Below are 17,554 nucleotides of genomic sequence, written 5' to 3'. Positions count from 1 at the left end.
AAAAACCCAAAACAAAAGAAAACTTGAAATTCCTTCAAAGAAAGTAATAGTAGTTGAAGTAGTTGAACACTAAAAACCCACTTAAAATTAACCTTACTCTACAAATTTTAAGTAAAATTCACACATATCTATAAATCATCTTTTTACCCAAAACACACTTCAGAAAACGAATCACACTAATGGAAGGGCTGAAAACATTCCAATCAATAGCATACATTATTCTTATCCTCATCTGTTTAGTAAATGGACAGATTTCTACACCATGTACATTCACAATGATAACTAGTTTCACTCCATGCCTGAATTTCATAACGGGGAGCAGTAGTAATGGTCAGTCACAGGCCCCAACCACAGGCTGTTGCAGCTCATTAAGGACCCTATTGAGCTCTGGTATGGACTGTGCTTGTCTTCTAGTAACTGCTAGTGTCCCTTTTCAACTTCCCATTAACCGAACTCTTGCCCTTTCACTCCCAAGTGCTTGCAACATGAATGGTGTCCCAATACAATGCAAATGTACGGACTCACTACTCTTTAAATATCTATTTATCTATCTATATATAATTGACTAATTCATTATTGTGTTTTATTTGCAGCTTCTGGTACTCCTCTTCCAGCTTCAGGTACAGTTAATTGTAATTACATAACAATTACATTTACTATTATATCATTTTAAACAATGATAAATATCATATTATCATACAAGATATTAATAATGAATTAAAAAAATAGCCTGTCATTGATGTTGTAAATTTATGTATAAGTTAAACACAATAGTTCAATGTAATGCAAGGCTAGCAGTGTTACAAATAATTTATTTTATTTTTATTAGATTTATACCAGATGCTATTCACTCCAATAAAATACATAAAAGAATTTGTACATCTAGTATAAAATTAAATTTGATAGTTATCTAAATATGTGTCTAAAATGGTTAATTTTATAGTTTATCATCATATCTCATGAGACATATTAGAGACATAGTAGCATCAAGTTAACATGTAACAATTTTGTTTCCATTGATAAATTTTAAATAATTTCGTTCATTATTATCATAAACATTCTTGTACTTTCCCTAGTACAATTTACATTTTCTTTTTATAATTTGTGAAATATAGGGTATGTGTGTAATAATGAAATTTTCATTAACAACACTCCTCTTATACTTTTCTATCTTTTACATAATTAATAAAAGTAACATATATATATATATAAATATATATTTTTGGATATTTTGTTATTTAGAATTAATTTATGAATATTTTATTATTTATTATTTTTACATAATTAATAAAAGTAGTATATATATTTTTTTGGATATTTTATTATTTATTTAGAGTTAATTTATAAATATTTTACATATTTTAACAACATTGATGTCTAGTTATTTTTTTGTTGTTGTTTACTTATTCTATAGTTGTTTAGCTTATGTGTATTTTTTTTTTATCGTGTATATTTTTATTGTATATATGTGTATTTGTTTTGTTATTTTTTAATTGCTTTTCAGTTTATAGTTGTTTTTGTTTTTAACTATATATCACTAACTTAAAAAGGAAAAAAAAAAGTTGAAAGAATAAAGTTGTAACAACAAATTTTATGAAAAAAAAAATAATAGTACAAAAAGATAAATTAAGTTATCAAAACTAAGTAAAAAAAATTAGTAATACAAAAGTATATTATTATTTTACTTATTGCAATTAGGTCAATATTTTGTTATTATTTTACTGTTTTGTAGTTATATTTTTATTATACTATAATTATTTTTATGTTGTTGGTTAAATTGTTCTATGATTGTTTTTTATTTTACTGAAACACAATATAATTATAATTTTGAAACTTTAAACAGAGTATTTTTATAAAGTTGGTACAGTAAAAATATCAAAAACTCCGTTTATTTTTGTAATTTTTTTTTTATTTTACAGTATTTTTGTTAGTACTCCAACTTTAAATTATAGTGATAATTAGTTACTACAATATCAATTTTCAATATAAAATTCGACTCTTCTAAACCGAATATAGTAAAGAAAGAAAACAAAGAAATGATAAAGAAAAAAAAAAGTTACAAAAATATATTAAAGAAAAAACTAGAAAAAGTCATAAATATTTTGGAGGCTTTATTATTTTATATTTTATTTTGCAATATCTATAAAAGTAAAGCTTAAATTTACTATATTTGTGAATTACATTTGACATTTATTTTCCAATTTAAAAAGAAAAGTGACAATAATGCTCTCAGGTTGTTGTTTGCGTAGATAGTTATTATTCATATCATTAATTTTCAAATAAATAAATTAAGAAAAAATATAGGAAAATTACAAAAATATTAGAATTCGAATTAATTTTTACAAAAATACTGTTACACGAATTTTTTTTTCAAAAATATTATATTTTTATAAAACACCAGTAGAACACAAAATAGAACAACTAAAAATAACATTAGAACAACTAAAAAACACCAATAGAACAGCAGTGAAAACTTAACACAGTACACAGTATAAAACTTATACAGTATTTTTTTTTTTAAAAAATATAGTATTTTTAAAAAAATTCCGCGTAAGAAAATAAAAAATGTTGTAATTATTCCAAAAATATCGTGACTCTGTATCTGCAGGGCCTGCCATCTTACTAAACCCCAGTCCTGCTCCGGAAGCTGATTCTCCCACATCATTAGGTAATTAACACAACCATCTTTAATTATTTTTTTTTTCAAAAAATATCATAAGACTTGGGATACCAATTCAAACAATGTTAATTTTTAAATGGGCCTAGCAGTTTCCAAGGTAACATCGACCGATCCTAAATCAGAAGATACGAGCCCAGCAGCTTCTCCAGTGACTGGATCAGAAGGCCCAACAAAATTAAATCCAGGGATCAGACCAGTGTTGGGCCCATCATCATCTGCTCCAACTTTGACTCATCTTATTCCATCTTCTCTTCCTCATAACATCATAGCAACCATGATATATTTGATCCTCTTCTAACTTATATTATGAGTTTCTTTACATGTATCATTGTGCTAAAAAATGTTTGCTAGATCTTAATAAGTACTTACGTCTCTTATTTTAATATTGGAATATTTCATTTTTGTGAATTCCTAAAAGCCAATTATAACATGCCTTATTTTTTTTCTTAATTATTATAATAAACATATTTATTTTTATTAATGAGAAAATATTAACGAATTTAACTCAGATGATATGAAGGGTTTGATGGATTAAAATCTCTAAGGGAAGCTTATATGTATTTGTGTGTATTGCTATGGGAAATTTTCATAAATATAGGAGAAAAAGTTGAAGTTTATTTTTTTTGTGGCAAAATAAAATAATAAAAAAACTTATGGGATCTAAAATGATATAATTATTCAAATGTAGGAAACCAAAACTATATAAAGAAAAAAAATACTTTGAAAATCTTCATTATAATTCCAAAAAAACAAAAACTATGAAACTCTCTCTCCGAATCTCCCTCGTCATCTTTTATCTCTGTAAATCGCAATCTCATTGTGCGATTGACTACAGTAATTTAATCTCAAAAAACCAGCAAATTCATCTTCTTCTCTCGTGATTTCATGTCTGTCGACAGTCTAGAATGAAAAATCACCACTGCCGATCGTTTTCTACAGCTCTGGTGACGTCGTCAATTCCTTCCGATCGTCTTCTTCAGCAACTGGAACCTGCAAAATAATGCATCTGCTTAGACCAAAATCCAATGCTTTCAAAGAAGAAAAAAAATTAGATTCAAAATTGAAATTTCGTTTTTAATATTACCGAGTGAAATTAGCAAACAATTCAATTGATGCGGAACTGTCATAAAATTGTTTGAACAAAATTAAAATCTGTTCTATCAAAAATCGAACCTCATAGATCAGAATAATACTACAGAAAGTAAACTTGTAGAAATTAAAATGACACATGATTTTTGTACGTGGTATCAACAATCCTTGTAGATTGTAACTAGTCCACAGGCCACGCCCAGAGATAAGATTCATTTGTCAAATTTCAACAAGTGCAAAGGAATTTACTTAAACGAAACATAGACTCCCTCTAATAATTTTGCCGCAAGCTTGATATACTCCTATTTGCTGAATGAATCTCCTTAAGACACCAAGGTTTGAACTCCCTTCAAATTACTTGATGAATGCTTGATTCCTTCCGATGCAAGACTTGTAGAAATCTTCTTCCGATAATAGCGGTGCTTGCTTCCTCCCAAAGTAAGTTTTGTAGAAATATTCTCCCAAAAATAGCGGTGCTTGCTTCCTCCTGAAGAAAAACTTGGACGAATCTTCTCCTGAAGGTTATTCTTTATGTTCTTCACTTTGGAATTTTCTTCACATAAAAGTAATCTCAAAGACACACAAACTCACCAAGGAATAGCAGAACAACTATCCTTTACAAAAAAAAAAGTACTCTCTTCTAAAAATATAGAAAAGTAAAAAGTGGAAGAGTTCAACCTTTTGTTGCTAGTTTAGGTCATATTTATAGTGATAAATGACACCTAAAATTGAGCTCCAATAGTTTGAAAATAAAGAGAAAACATTAATTAGTTTCCTTATAAAAACTCATCAAATGACAAAATTCTGTTTGAATAGGTATAGAAAGTCTGCGTCCCTCTTCGTCTGAAGCTTGGCCTTCTTGGATATCAGCTTCTTCCGGTGAACTCCAAAAGAGCCCTTAGCTCTTGCATGAGTAAGGCTGAATTTTAACAAGGCCTGAAACAAAAAGAAAAACCAAATTAGAAGCAGAAGAAAACCTGGCTGGCCAGCCTCTTAGTTGTGCACTTCTGGCCGACCAGCTTCCTATCGGTGCAACCTTGGCCAGCCAGTCCCTAAGTGGTGCACACCTAGCTGGCCAACCCCTGTTAATGCAACAATTTGAGTAAAATCAAATATACAACTTACATATGTTATGTCCTAGAGGCCGCTGGACGTCAAGCACTCTAGCTCCCCGTCCTCCAACTCCTAAAGCTCCCCATCAATGATAGGCAAAGTCCTATTAATATAGTTTTGAGCGACATCAGTATTCCTCTGACTAATGGATGAATAGGCCCCCTAGCCAGACCTCTGAGTCCCCTTGCCCGAAGGCCTGCATGGGGGTGAAGTCCTCCTTGAAGGAGGGTCCATGATCACTGGTTGATTAGCCAGAGCATGCCCTAGAGGAAGGAGTGGCAGTGGAGGCTGAGTGGCGTCTGAAGATTTGATGGTCCAAGCCACCTTGGCCATAGGACGACTTGAGGAAGCATCGCCAGAAGGCTCTCCTGCAAGATCCCTCATTCCCTCATTCTGGAAGCCATGTCTACAAAAAAAGAAGTGACAAAGTCAGAATACAAGTTACAAGTATTAAATGTAAGAAAAAGTAAAAAAGTAGTATTAACAACTACCATCCAAGGGAGGATCATCCTTAGAGGAGAAATTGTCTAAGTCACTATCACTAATGGTTGCCTTGCCCTTGCCTCTAGAAGCACGCAGGGGCGAGTAGGCCTAGCAGAATCCTGACCTATAGGCCTAATCAATAAAGAAGCATCACTAGGAGTACCTCCGTGTGCCAAATGCTGGCAGAGGACCTTGTCCCTCCTCTCCATGATCTTAGCAAGCCTGGAGAGGGGAATGTCATCATTCGAATTAGGTGTATGCATGCCCCCGGGAAAGTTTCCTCTACTACCGGTAGGGGTGTTCATCAAACCGCCCAAACTGCTCAAAACGCCCGCACCGCACCACACCGCACAAAAAATGCGGTTTGAAATTCTTTGTGGTGCGGTCGCGGTTTGAATTTTTCCTAAACCGCGCGGTGCGGTGCGGTTTGCGGTTTTAAATTGTTAATGTGCGGTTCAAACCGCACCGCACCGCACATTATAAAAATACCAATTTTTATATTTATTTAGGTCCAATATGTGAATTTTTAACTCAAAGTCCACTAATTATTATATTGTTGACAATTTTTTTTTTTTCATATTTATATTCAAGCCTTATGGTATTTTGACAAGTTTTGCTCAAAGTTTGTTGTATTTGTGATAGTTTAATTAATTAGTGATAGTCCAAACCGCATAAACCACAAAAACCCGCACCGCACCGCACTATTTTTTGCGGTGCGGTTTTTGCGGGTTTTTAGTTTCACGGTGCAGGTGCGGTTTAGGAAATTGGAAAAACTGCATATGCGGGTTGATTTGAAAAAATGGTCAAAAACTGCACCACCCGCACCGCGAACACCCCTAATTACCGGGGCATTATCTAGGCCTCTAGACGAGTCCACAACTCCCTCAACACTAGACTCAGGAGGATACATACCATATCTCCTAAAGTTGGTCTCACAAGCCAACCTAAGTATATTCCTCCTCTCAATAGGGAGACACAAGATGTAATTAACTCTATTCCTCATTCAGAGAGTGTGAATGGAGCGTGAGTAATTCAGCACCCTCTAAAAAGCAGTGATTGACTTATGGGATGTCCCAGAAAATGAAGTAAGTCCGGGAACATCCTCCAACTTTTGACAAAGCTGTGCTATTAGTGTTGCCCAACCACCGGTAGCCCAGCTAGCTAAAATAGAAGTATCCAGACTAGCCTTGCATCAGAATGGACTTCAGCTCAAAGAAATACTCGATCTCATAGGGTGAGGGTTGAGGCCAACCCAATTTTGCATACAGGACGAACATTGTCGAAAGGTACTTTATACCCTTTGGAGTGATCTGAGTTGGACAAAACCTAAAGTAAAGGGCTATGTCTTGAAAGTAGGGGTGCAGGGGTAGCACCGCTCCCTGCTCAATATGACGCTCCGACAAGGCCATCCATTTAAATGCTAGGCGATGTGCTAGTTGGTCTCTGGTGGGCCTATCACATCAAACTTCTCCTACAAGTCCTCCCGCCTTGACTCATCAAGCCTAATGGGAGAGATAGAGGACAGGGGAGATATCCACCGATATAAATTATCTCTGTGGTTGAGGACTTGGGGGTTAGCAGCCTCCTCCATAACATGGTTGTATCTCGATCTCAAAAAGATGACTAAGACTGTTCAAAGGTCAGCCAGACTCATCGTAAGAACCCAAGGGGCTGTTCAAAAATATATTACAAGTCTTATACTGCCTCCTAGTATGCATAACCTCCTCAACCTTGGACTCAATGTCTGCCCCGATTGAGGCCTCCTCATCTTGGCTAGCTACGGGCTGCTCGACCACAAGTTCTTCAACCTGGCCGGCCCCTGGCTCCCCAGCATATCGAGGTTGTGCAACCTCCTCAATAGCACCAACCATGCCTCTGGTCACCAGCATAGCAATGTGAGGGTCCTGGGGTGGTGCCCTACGACATGTTTTCTTGGTCGTCACCATAATGGACCCTGCGTATTTGGCAATAGAAACAACAATCTCTGTGATAGGAAGATCTCTCGCTGAAGAAGTTGCCCGACTAATGGGTAAGGTGTCAGTCACACCATCTTGGACAATATAAGTCCAAGAACTGGGAAAGAACTGCCTCCACCCTAGGTTCAGCTCCTAGATAAATCGACCATATAATTCACTGCCTATTCGCTTCGTATAGCGGTGATGCTAGACCTTAAGTTTTGGAGAACCATTACTGACCTTGAGATCACTCGAGGAACTACTAGAAGGATCAGCTAGACAATGGTTTTCAAAGAGAAGGCTGAGTAAATCTTCGTCAGTGCAGTTATCACCTCCCCAATAGTCACTCGGGATCATCTGCATGCAAAAGATAAGGGGAGGTGAGCAAACAAACAAGAATAAGATTTAGACAAGACTCTGGTTAACCATACCTATGGGTACTAGACAGATAATTCCATTGTACAAGGCTGGGTATCAGCGAAGTACGATTTTAAGTGTAATAACTTGGATAAACGTTGAGTCTTAAGTAGATTATTCAACAACAATAGACTCACCCTAAAGTGCCATACAGAGTTCCTAAGAGAACCACGTATGGGACAAGGGTTGTACAAGTTTGTAAGGCCATAACAAGATTCTTGCTAAGGTCAAAAGAGAACAAAAAACTAGCCAACCCCTTGGGACCGAAGCCCTGGGCAAGCCAGGGTCCCAAGGCATTTAGCCAGCCAAGGTTCTTTGACCCATGCTAGAACTGGCTAGGGTCACATGACCCATGCAAGAGCCGACCAGGGTTCTAGGTGAAACCCTAGAAATTTCCACTCTCATGAAAAGCACCATGGGTTGGCCAGGTTAAAAACAAGACCCCAGAGGTTGGTCAGGGTGTCTAATGGATCAAAATATGTGTCTTTCCAAGACTCAAACACGTTCATCATGTTCTTTGTGACTTAAAGAGTCAAGAATCACAACGAATCTAAAGATTAAATATTTTACATCAAGAAATCATATATTATGCATCCTAAAACTATCATGCATATCAAAATACTAAAAAGACTACAATCTAACGTGAGAATCAAGAATGTAAAAAGTTTGAAAAGGCTTGAGCACAATAATGGCGGATTCAAGGAAACAAGTAAATAACGGGATTTGAAAGCTTACCCACTAGGGAAAACTATTGAGGAAGCATATGGGAAGCTTGGATTGTCAGAACAAAGTGATGAGAATCCTAAAATTTGGTGGACTTGGTGGCATCGGGTTCCAAGAGAAGTGAAAAGTTTCTCTTTTTCCTTTTTTAGAGAGAGAGAGAGAGAGAGAGAGAGAGAGAGAGAGAGAGAGAGAGAGAGAGAGAGAGAGAGAGAGAGAGAGAGAGAGAGAGAGAGAGAGAGAGAGTAAGTAATGATGTGAGTAAGGCTTGACCAAACGAGCCTTAAATAGGTTCTAGTAAGCCCTTCTCCTTATACATGCAGTAGGCAGCCATACAACCTGCACATAACCATGCAAAAGATTATCAGTTCCCTATTCGGGAACGTGAGCAAAAAAAGAAGAGAAAATATTTTATAACTGAAGTTGTTACATAAAGCTGCCCAATTAAGACTTCAACAATCAAAACTGGAGTTGGAAAGTCCCTATTTGTACAGACATCCAAACAGGGACTTGAGAGGAAAATGTTATCCTAATTTTTATCCACGTGACATGGCATGTCCACATAGGCAAGATTGGTGCCACGTGGAGTACAACTTGTCAGTAAGAGGACTAAGTCACCATGCACAACGTACCAGTTGACGAATATTCCAAGTACATTAGCAGGAAAAAGAGACAATGAATTGACCAACAAGGGGGGTCTAGCCAGACCACCCCTGGCTGGTCATGGTGCAGTAAGGGCCGTCCAGCCTCCAGGAAAGCATAAGCTGGCCAACTTCTTTTTTGGCATGCATTTTTGGTGCCTCTGTAGCTTTCAACCTAGACAGGCATTCTCAGTAAGAATTAGCTTCAACAACCCACATAAATAGGGGTTCAACTTCAGTAGTTTACCTATTCTTTAGGACCAATTCATAAGTTATTTTCTTATTTATTTAATGTGTAACAAATAGGTGGTATCTCCTCATTTTAAGGGATATCAACCTACTATCTTATGTAAGCTCTCTCCTATATAAAGAGCACTAGGTCAAACCTAAAGGCTTTGAGGCTCTCATGCCTAAGCTCTTGAGGTGAAGCACTCAAAAACCTAGCTCACCATCTCTTCTACATGCCATTAACAGTGTAGTAGAGACTAAGTCTCCCTCACCTCAATCCCTTGAGATCTTTCTTACATTCTCACTATTGTAATACATAGAGAGCCACTCTAGAACTCACAACACTTGTGATTTGAGTGGTATTATCTCTCGTATCAATACAACTAAAAGGAGAGTAGGTCGTCACCCACTAACTAAGGGGGGCGAACGTCTATAAACCTACTGTGTCCTTTTATTTGCTTGCTCTAATTGTTTACACGTGGTGATTTCGATCATAAGTACGACTTCGCTGTCGGTTGGTCAAATTTGAAGTCAGCTGAAGCAATGAGAGAAGGAGGCACCTAGACCACGGAAGAAGATCTAAAAAGAAATCCATTGAAGCAAACTACAGACCTACCATAGACGACCATAAAAGGCCAATTATCGAGGATCATCGTCAAAGGAGAAGAAGCACAAGGGACATGCTTGATTTGTGCATGAAGAAGAAGGGAAGAAAGGGAGTATGATGAAGAACAACTCCTTCATTAGTATTTTTAATTGGTTTTTGGTATGCGAATAGAGAGAGAAAACTATATATATTAATTGTTTCATTTTCAATAATAATAATTCAACAACAACAATAATAGTAATAATTAGAGTAAAATATGCTCTGCACACATTTCATGACCAACATTGTTGGACATGAAAAATCTCCTAAAGAGTTTCATGACTTACGCTAATCGTGTTAATCATGAGAAAGGGTCATTAAAAATATAAATAGTTGTAGTGAGATAAACAATAGACTAACAAAAAATTACAACGTTCCAATTAGGGCGAAGTAGACTTTGGCCCCACTTAAAATTTTAAGAACAAATATATATTTTTAATATTATTTTAATAATAGTGCAATTTTTTTAGAAATTTTTACACCAAAAATACAAAATACATACTTTATTACATATATATATCTTCACACGGTCAAACCAACATTTACACTTATCAACTTTATTTTATTACACTTTTACCACTTGCACACACACTCCATGCAGCCGTATACATCATTGATTGATGACTTATATCAATCATACCTTACATCATTTCCATCTCTTTTTCTCTTCTTTTTTTTTTATTATTTTCAATTTCTTTTCAATTTTTTTTGTTTTTAAAATAAAACCTCCATAGCTGAACTCTTCTCCTTCCAGGATCCCAACCCGTTTTCCCTCTTCTTTCTATTCTTTCATTTTTTTCAACTCACATTAACCGATTTACATAACTGTTTTCCCTCTCTTTCTTTTGCTCTTAATCCATTTATAAATATGACTATTACTCGTTCTTCATCCACTCCTTCCCCTGTGCCAAAAGAAAGTTCTAAAATGGGGTTGAAATCTGTAGCTAATAGGAATAAGGGCAAACGTCCTGTTGTTCAAGACGATGACTCCGATTTCGCTCCTCAATTTTCGAAACGTGAGCGAGCTCCTCCTAAAAAGAAATCAAAGGTTGCTGCCCATGAAAAAATTTCTCATGCTCCTGCTCAAAAAAATGACTAGGATGGTGCTCCTCTTCAATCGCAGGTTTGTTTTCAGTTTCTTTTTGCTTTTCCCCCATTTTTGAAATTTTTTCATATTCAACTTTTGTGGGTTTTGTGTTTATTGATTTCTCATTTTGTAATAGTTTTTTCATATATAGTTTTTTAATAGTGTAAACACCTTCTGTATGTATTTTTTTTAAAATGTTTTTTGTCTAGTTGTTTCTTGTCCATTTTTATATCATCAATGGGTAACAATGAGATTTATCATGGATGTTGATGTTCAAAGAGTTTTTCCTGTATTTTAGTTTGTATACAGTTGTTTTGTAGTTTTATTATACTTGCATATGTTATTTCATTATAAAACTAATATGCAACTATTTGCACAAAACTTACTATGTATAACTGCTATTTCTTGGTCCCCGTCAAATTAAATTCCTGCATAATATATAAACTATCATAAAACGATAATGTAACTATAAGACAACCAAAACAAAACATAAACAGACTTATACGTAACTGGTTGTACCTTAATTCGAATTTGCTCTTCTTATTGTATTTTTTAAAAAATATATTCCACATTGGAAACCAGTAATCAATCAAAATGCAACTGTATATAACGTAGATCTATTATTCAAGAGATTTTTTTTAAAAAAAATTTCACAGCATACATTGTTTTGGATTCAGTGAGAGCTCCAGATCAGTTTGTTACAGATCTACATTTCATGAATTTGGATTTCGATATTAGGGGGAGTTGTTTTGATCGAATAAAACAAAAATAAATGTGTAATTTCAATTTCTTCACAGTTTTTCTGGTTTTTTTTTCGTCATTTTCTGTTTAGATCATTGCAGGTCTTCTTTTCCAGTTGATTTCGCCAGAATTAATGGTTATATTTCCTTCGTTTTGGTTTCATTTTGGTTGTTTTGCTGTTTTGAAACGATCGAGGTATGTTCATCTTCATCGTTCGTTCCGTGCACCTGAAGGTTTAGTGCATGTGGTATTTTTCTAAATATTTGTATGTGGACTGTATTAATGTTTAATGGGCCGGTCCATAGTATTTTTATAATTTTTTTTTTTCCTTTTTTGTATATTTCTGTTTTTTCCCATTTTTTTTATAGGAATTAGATGTTTAGTCCATCTCAGTCTTTTTTTTCAACATTATGACCCCTTTTGAAATTAAATTCTCTCCCTCACAAACGAAGTAAACTTCTCTAAAATAAATTAGATAAATATTTTATATTTATATAGATTTAATAAAAAGCTTATTATTATAAGAATATTCTCAAAGAATATTCTTGCTAGAAATAACAAGTAGAATTAGTACTTATCTTGAAGACCAAAACTATTGTAAAAAAAATTAAAACCTGCCTTCCATGACAAAATTTGACATTTAACATAAACAAAGCTATATTAGGATTAAAATTACCAATTTTAACATTGATGTTACCATGTTTAAAGACGAAAATTAAAAAAAAAAAAAAAGGTTACAAAAAGTAAAAGAAACCACTAAACCTTAGCTACAGCCCTATATAAAGGTTCCATATCAATGAAGAACCAACAACTACAAAAAAAGATAATAGAGAAGTGAGAATCTAATCTATATATCTTGTCAGAGATTAGAGCACCATAAGTTATAGATATGGGCAAGTCTCTTCGTCTATGCAACTTTCTCTTAATCGCCATCCTTATTCTTATTGCTTCAAGTAAGAATATATATATATAATATCTCTCTTTATATATATTTTTTATTTCTTCTAATCATCTTGTGAAAAATCGAAAACCCTAACCGGTTTCAAAGTCTCATAGATTATTATGCATTAATGATATGATATATAATATTATGATTTTGTGGGTGAAGGTAATAAGGTGGTGATGGGAGAACTATGCAACGTTGTCCTGAGTGATTACACATGCAAGCATGCAGGGTTTGACAAAAGATGCAAACAAGAATGTACTGAGAATTTCCCTCAAAGCAAGTCAATCTGTGAAGCACTAAAAGGTGCCCCTACTGGAGTTTTTGCTTGCAGATGTAGCTATCAATGTTAAATTAAACTATATATGGATACATATTCTTCCATCATTATATTGATCTAATAATAAAATTGCCTAGACATAATATATTGCAGATGATTCTGAGCATATATAAATGTGTCGTATATTATGCTTTATATTAAATATCTCAGTTACATCTATATGTAACGGTAATCTCCTTACTGCTGTCACATTCTTGTATTCAATTAAAACACATCAATTTAAGCAACTAACTAAAAAAGCTGATACAAATTGTTAATCATATGATTAAATTAATGAAACTTTTCTCTAATTAAATCAACCAAAATGGTCAATTTGTCTTTCAATAATTAGCAAACCTACAACAACTCCCATGTTGGTTTCATCCAAATCTAGTATCACTTGTAAAAGGATATTCAATCAAATTCCAATCTCGTACAATTACCACAATTAATTCATAAATTTAACACAACAACAAGAATTAAAAAATAAAAATCCTTACTAACTTCAATCATCTGAAAAGTGTGTGTATTATTGTGATGAAAGGGATAGTACCACAAAATACTCCTAATCTTTGAATTAACAGAGAAATTTATATTTTCAATTGGAAAAAATTATTAACAAGGAATTATATTATAAAAAGATCGTTATATTTAACTGTTACATAACATTCGAAACCTTAATTAAGGTATTTTTTGGATAGATTTTACCAATGAAAAAAAATATGGGAAAAATAATAGGAACATTGTAATGTCAAATATCTTGCTCAAATTTGATGAGAGACTATTTTTTAATATGTTAATATTTTCTTTTCCGATCTATAATTGTTCAAAATTTTATCAAATTACAATACACACAAATTTGATTGGGATTATTTCACAAATACACAAAAACAACAAAAAATTATAAAAATACGGTTTTACAGAATTTTAAATATTTTTTACGATTTTTTTGATTTTATTTACAGAAAATACGGTCTTTTTATGTTGTACTCTTGTTAATTTGTTGTTGATTTTTTGTTATCTGTATGTTATTTTTTATTGTTGTTTTGATGTTATTTTCATGTTACTTTTATGTAATTTTCTTGTTGTTTTCATGGGATATCGTAAAAATGTAAAAAAAATTCTTTAAACGTAAAAATGTAATTTTTTTACAAAAATAATGCCTTGTGTAATTATCCCAATTTAATTATTATATTTTTTTTTTTGTTCATTTATTTTCAATAAGCAAGAAATTTCATTGATACCAATAGATAAATCTATACAAAATAAGGGCCAAAATCACCCAATTGAGTCAGCAAAGGACTCAAAACAACTCCAAACTAACAAACAAAACATATATACATGACTCAAGGCTCAAAACCAATCTTTATCTACAATTTTGGTTGATATAGGAATGAATTCGCTTATTCTATTATAATTACGAGATAAGTTGAGAAATACTTGTTTTTTGTATACATTAATAAAAAATACCCTTATATTTTATTTTATTAAAATCTACCCAGTTGCCTAATATATCCTTACTCTCCACTTAAGTGTAGCACATGATTTACATTAATTTAATGGGTATAATAGGAACATCATCTATAAAAGTGTGTATATCTAAAGAATATGGAAATGAAGGTAAAAATTAAAACAAATAAAGTAAAGTGGGTATATAATGTAATTTTTTCAATAATTACATAAGACATTATTCTTTGTAAAAAAAATTATATTCTTACGTTTATAGAATTTTTTTTTACATTTTTATGGTTTTCCATAAAAACAACACGAAAACAACAAACACTGTCTAATATTCACGACAACCAATGAGTGCTAGTGAGAATGGTGGTAACAACAATAAGCACCACTCGCACTAGCACTTATTGTTGTTTTTATGGAAAACAACAAGCAGTTATTGGTTGTAATAGGGGAGGTTGTATTCTTTGGTTATCTGGGTTGTTGGGCTGAATATGTCAGTTTTGTTTATTTCTTCGGCGCTTCATATATTGTCCAAAATATATATCCACAAGCAATTAAGTTCTCTATCTTGTCTTTTAGTTGCCGACACTCTTCAATTGTATGCCCTATGTCTATGAAATCGATAGAATTTATTCGGGTCGCGTTTGTGTCTCGCATGTCTCATTGGCTCAGGTTTACAGAACGTAACCCTGTGCTCATTTGCGAGAAAGATGTTTTCCTGAGTTTTATTAAGTTCAGTATAATTAAATAGTGAAAATTGGCACATATTTATCGTGTTTTTTCTGTTTCTTCTTATTTTTAGATGATTCTCTCGAGTCATCTTTTCTTTTGGTGTTCAAACCACTTGGATTGTCAGCCTTTGTGGAGACAGTACTTGCTGTGGCAATGCTGGGTTTGTTTCCCGAGCCAGTCTTCAACAATTTCATCTCATTTCTTGCCTCCTCTTTGCGCACAAACAGCTGCACTCTTTCGTTGAATTCATTAATATTTCTCACTGGGCGACCTTGCAAGTCATCTCACAGCTCGCTCCTAGCTGTTGATAGGTCAGTCATGATCCATGCTTGAAGGGCAGTATGCTGAATACTGTCATTCAAGTTCCTAACTTTAGCAGCAACAATGCTGAAACGACTCAGGTAAGCCTTAAGTGACTTACCTGGTTGCTGCTTTATATTAGTTAGAGAGGAGGCTTTAGGCCGCCTGTCTCTTGCTAGCTGAAATTGTTTCTTAAAATCTTTGGACAACTGTTCCCAAGAAGTTATTGAATGATGGGTAAACTTATCGAACCAGCTACTCGCTGCTCCAGCCAGCGAAGTGGAGAATAAAATACAACGTAAATTATTTGAGACTTTGTTGGCTCGCATTATGGTATTAAAATTGTTAAGGTGAGCGACTAGGTCCGAAGTCCCATCATACTGCAAGACATGAGGATTTTTAAATCCCTGGGGGAATTTAGACTTCACAATGTCAGGATGGTAATTTTGGAGTGTCATGTCTCCGTGTCATGTCTTTCATTTATATATATAAATAGATTTGTATTCATAAGATTAAGAGTTTTTTTTTTTTTTGTTTGTTTTTTTGTTTTTTTTTTTGTATTTATAAGATTAAGATAGAGTTTATATATTGTGTGTAAATTAAAAGTTGAATATCATAAATTAATTTTTTAATTATAGTATAAGTATAAAATTATTAAATTTTTATATATTTTTTAAGAAAAAAAATTACACAATACAAACATTATTAATTTAAACATACATTAAAATTATTAAACACACCAATAAAGTTTAAAATAGAAAAATATTGAACGCGCATTTAGAGTATTATAATCTAAATTTGTAATTATTATTGGACCGACAAGTTTTTGAAATAAAAAACTTATACATAATATAATAACTTCATGCATTATTATACATAATATGATATATAATAGAAGATGAACATAAACTAAATGCATTAATTGAAGAACGAGTCGAAGTGTCAAGTGCAAAAATTAAAATGGTAGAAGATAGTAATGTGCTTTAAGAATTTCTTGGTAGATATAAAAAAAAATTAAGAATAAAGAAACTCACAATTAAGCTGTGAAATGCATTAACAATCGAACTTGTGGGGCGAAGTAACTGGTATAATTAATATAATTTAATTAATCTTAAATTTGAAGTGCATGTTTGAGGTTTTATTTTCTTAATTCAATGTAATTTATTTTTCATGAATATAATATTTTGTCTTTAATAATATAATATTGATATTATTATATGTAATATAATGTTTAAATTTGTCAAGTTTTACCAATTTTATAATATTATTATTTTGAAATTAATTAATAATTTTATTTAAATCAGTAATCAGATACAATAATTGTTGTAATTTTAATAAATTAATATTCACAAAAAATGCAACTATAGATCGATAATGATAATAACATTTTTGATATAATAATAATTTTGGCAAAGTTATTAACTCAAATCATGATCAATAAATATTCATTCAGACGCCTAAGCGGCTAAGCCAAATACAGTTAATACCAAATATATATTCAGCCCATCGTACAAAAGTTATAAATGAAGAAGAAAAATATTATTATATATTTATAAAAAAATAAAAAATAAAAGCATCCACAAGTTTATTGCAATATTATCATTATTCTTTCCACACCACATCTAGAAGGCCTGTCCCCAACACTCACTTCAATCTGAAATTTTAATTCAGTTTGGCTGCACAATTTAAGAGAAAACAAAATACAAAAGTTAAAAATAGACAGAAATAGTACATCATTTGACTAATTAACAAATAAATAACCGGATTTTAACAATTATATAAATAGGGACATGATTTTGTCCCGTGATTGTACTTTCACGGAATGTATTCTGTGATGTACGATAATTGTTAGATGAGGGAGTTATTTGATCTGATGGCTGATATTGATCTAGGGATAATTAGGGTTAAAAAATAGTAACGTACCCTGACACTCATTTAATGTACCCTGAGACCCATCTAATGTATCACAGAATACATTTCGTGAAAGTACAATCACAGGACA

General features: G+C 32.9%; 1 protein-coding gene across 1 annotated transcript; it reads left to right on the top strand.

The window, feature by feature from the left end:
- The first annotated feature begins 115 nt into the window (after positions 1–115).
- LOC115702380 (non-specific lipid transfer protein GPI-anchored 16) lies at positions 116–3,075 on the top strand. The gene is made up of 4 exons (XM_030629850.2): positions 116–513; positions 594–620; positions 2,609–2,668; positions 2,770–3,075. The coding sequence occupies exons 1-4, from the start codon at positions 180–182 to the stop codon at positions 2,976–2,978; spliced, it is 630 nt and encodes a 209-aa protein (XP_030485710.2). The 5' UTR covers positions 116–179; the 3' UTR covers positions 2,979–3,075.
- Positions 3,076–17,554: the final 14,479 nt, after the last annotated feature.

The sequence above is a fragment of the Cannabis sativa genome, chromosome X, assembly GCF_029168945.1.
Source record: "Cannabis sativa cultivar Pink pepper isolate KNU-18-1 chromosome X, ASM2916894v1, whole genome shotgun sequence".
Taxonomy (NCBI): Eukaryota; Viridiplantae; Streptophyta; class Magnoliopsida; order Rosales; family Cannabaceae; genus Cannabis; species Cannabis sativa.
Note: the sequence above shows the minus strand (reverse complement) of the source record. Positions and strands in the feature narration are given on the sequence as shown.

Excerpts from the sequence above, each read along its gene's own strand:
- LOC115702380 (XM_030629850.2), top strand. The coding sequence starts at position 180 with ATGGAAGGGCTGAAAACATTCCAATCAATAGCATACATTATTCTTATC. Across the intron at positions 514-593 it reads TGTCCCAATACAATGCAAAT|CTTCTGGTACTCCTCTTCCA; the intron begins GTACGGACTCAC and ends TTTTATTTGCAG. Across the intron at positions 621-2,608 it reads TACTCCTCTTCCAGCTTCAG|GGCCTGCCATCTTACTAAAC; the intron begins GTACAGTTAATT and ends CTGTATCTGCAG.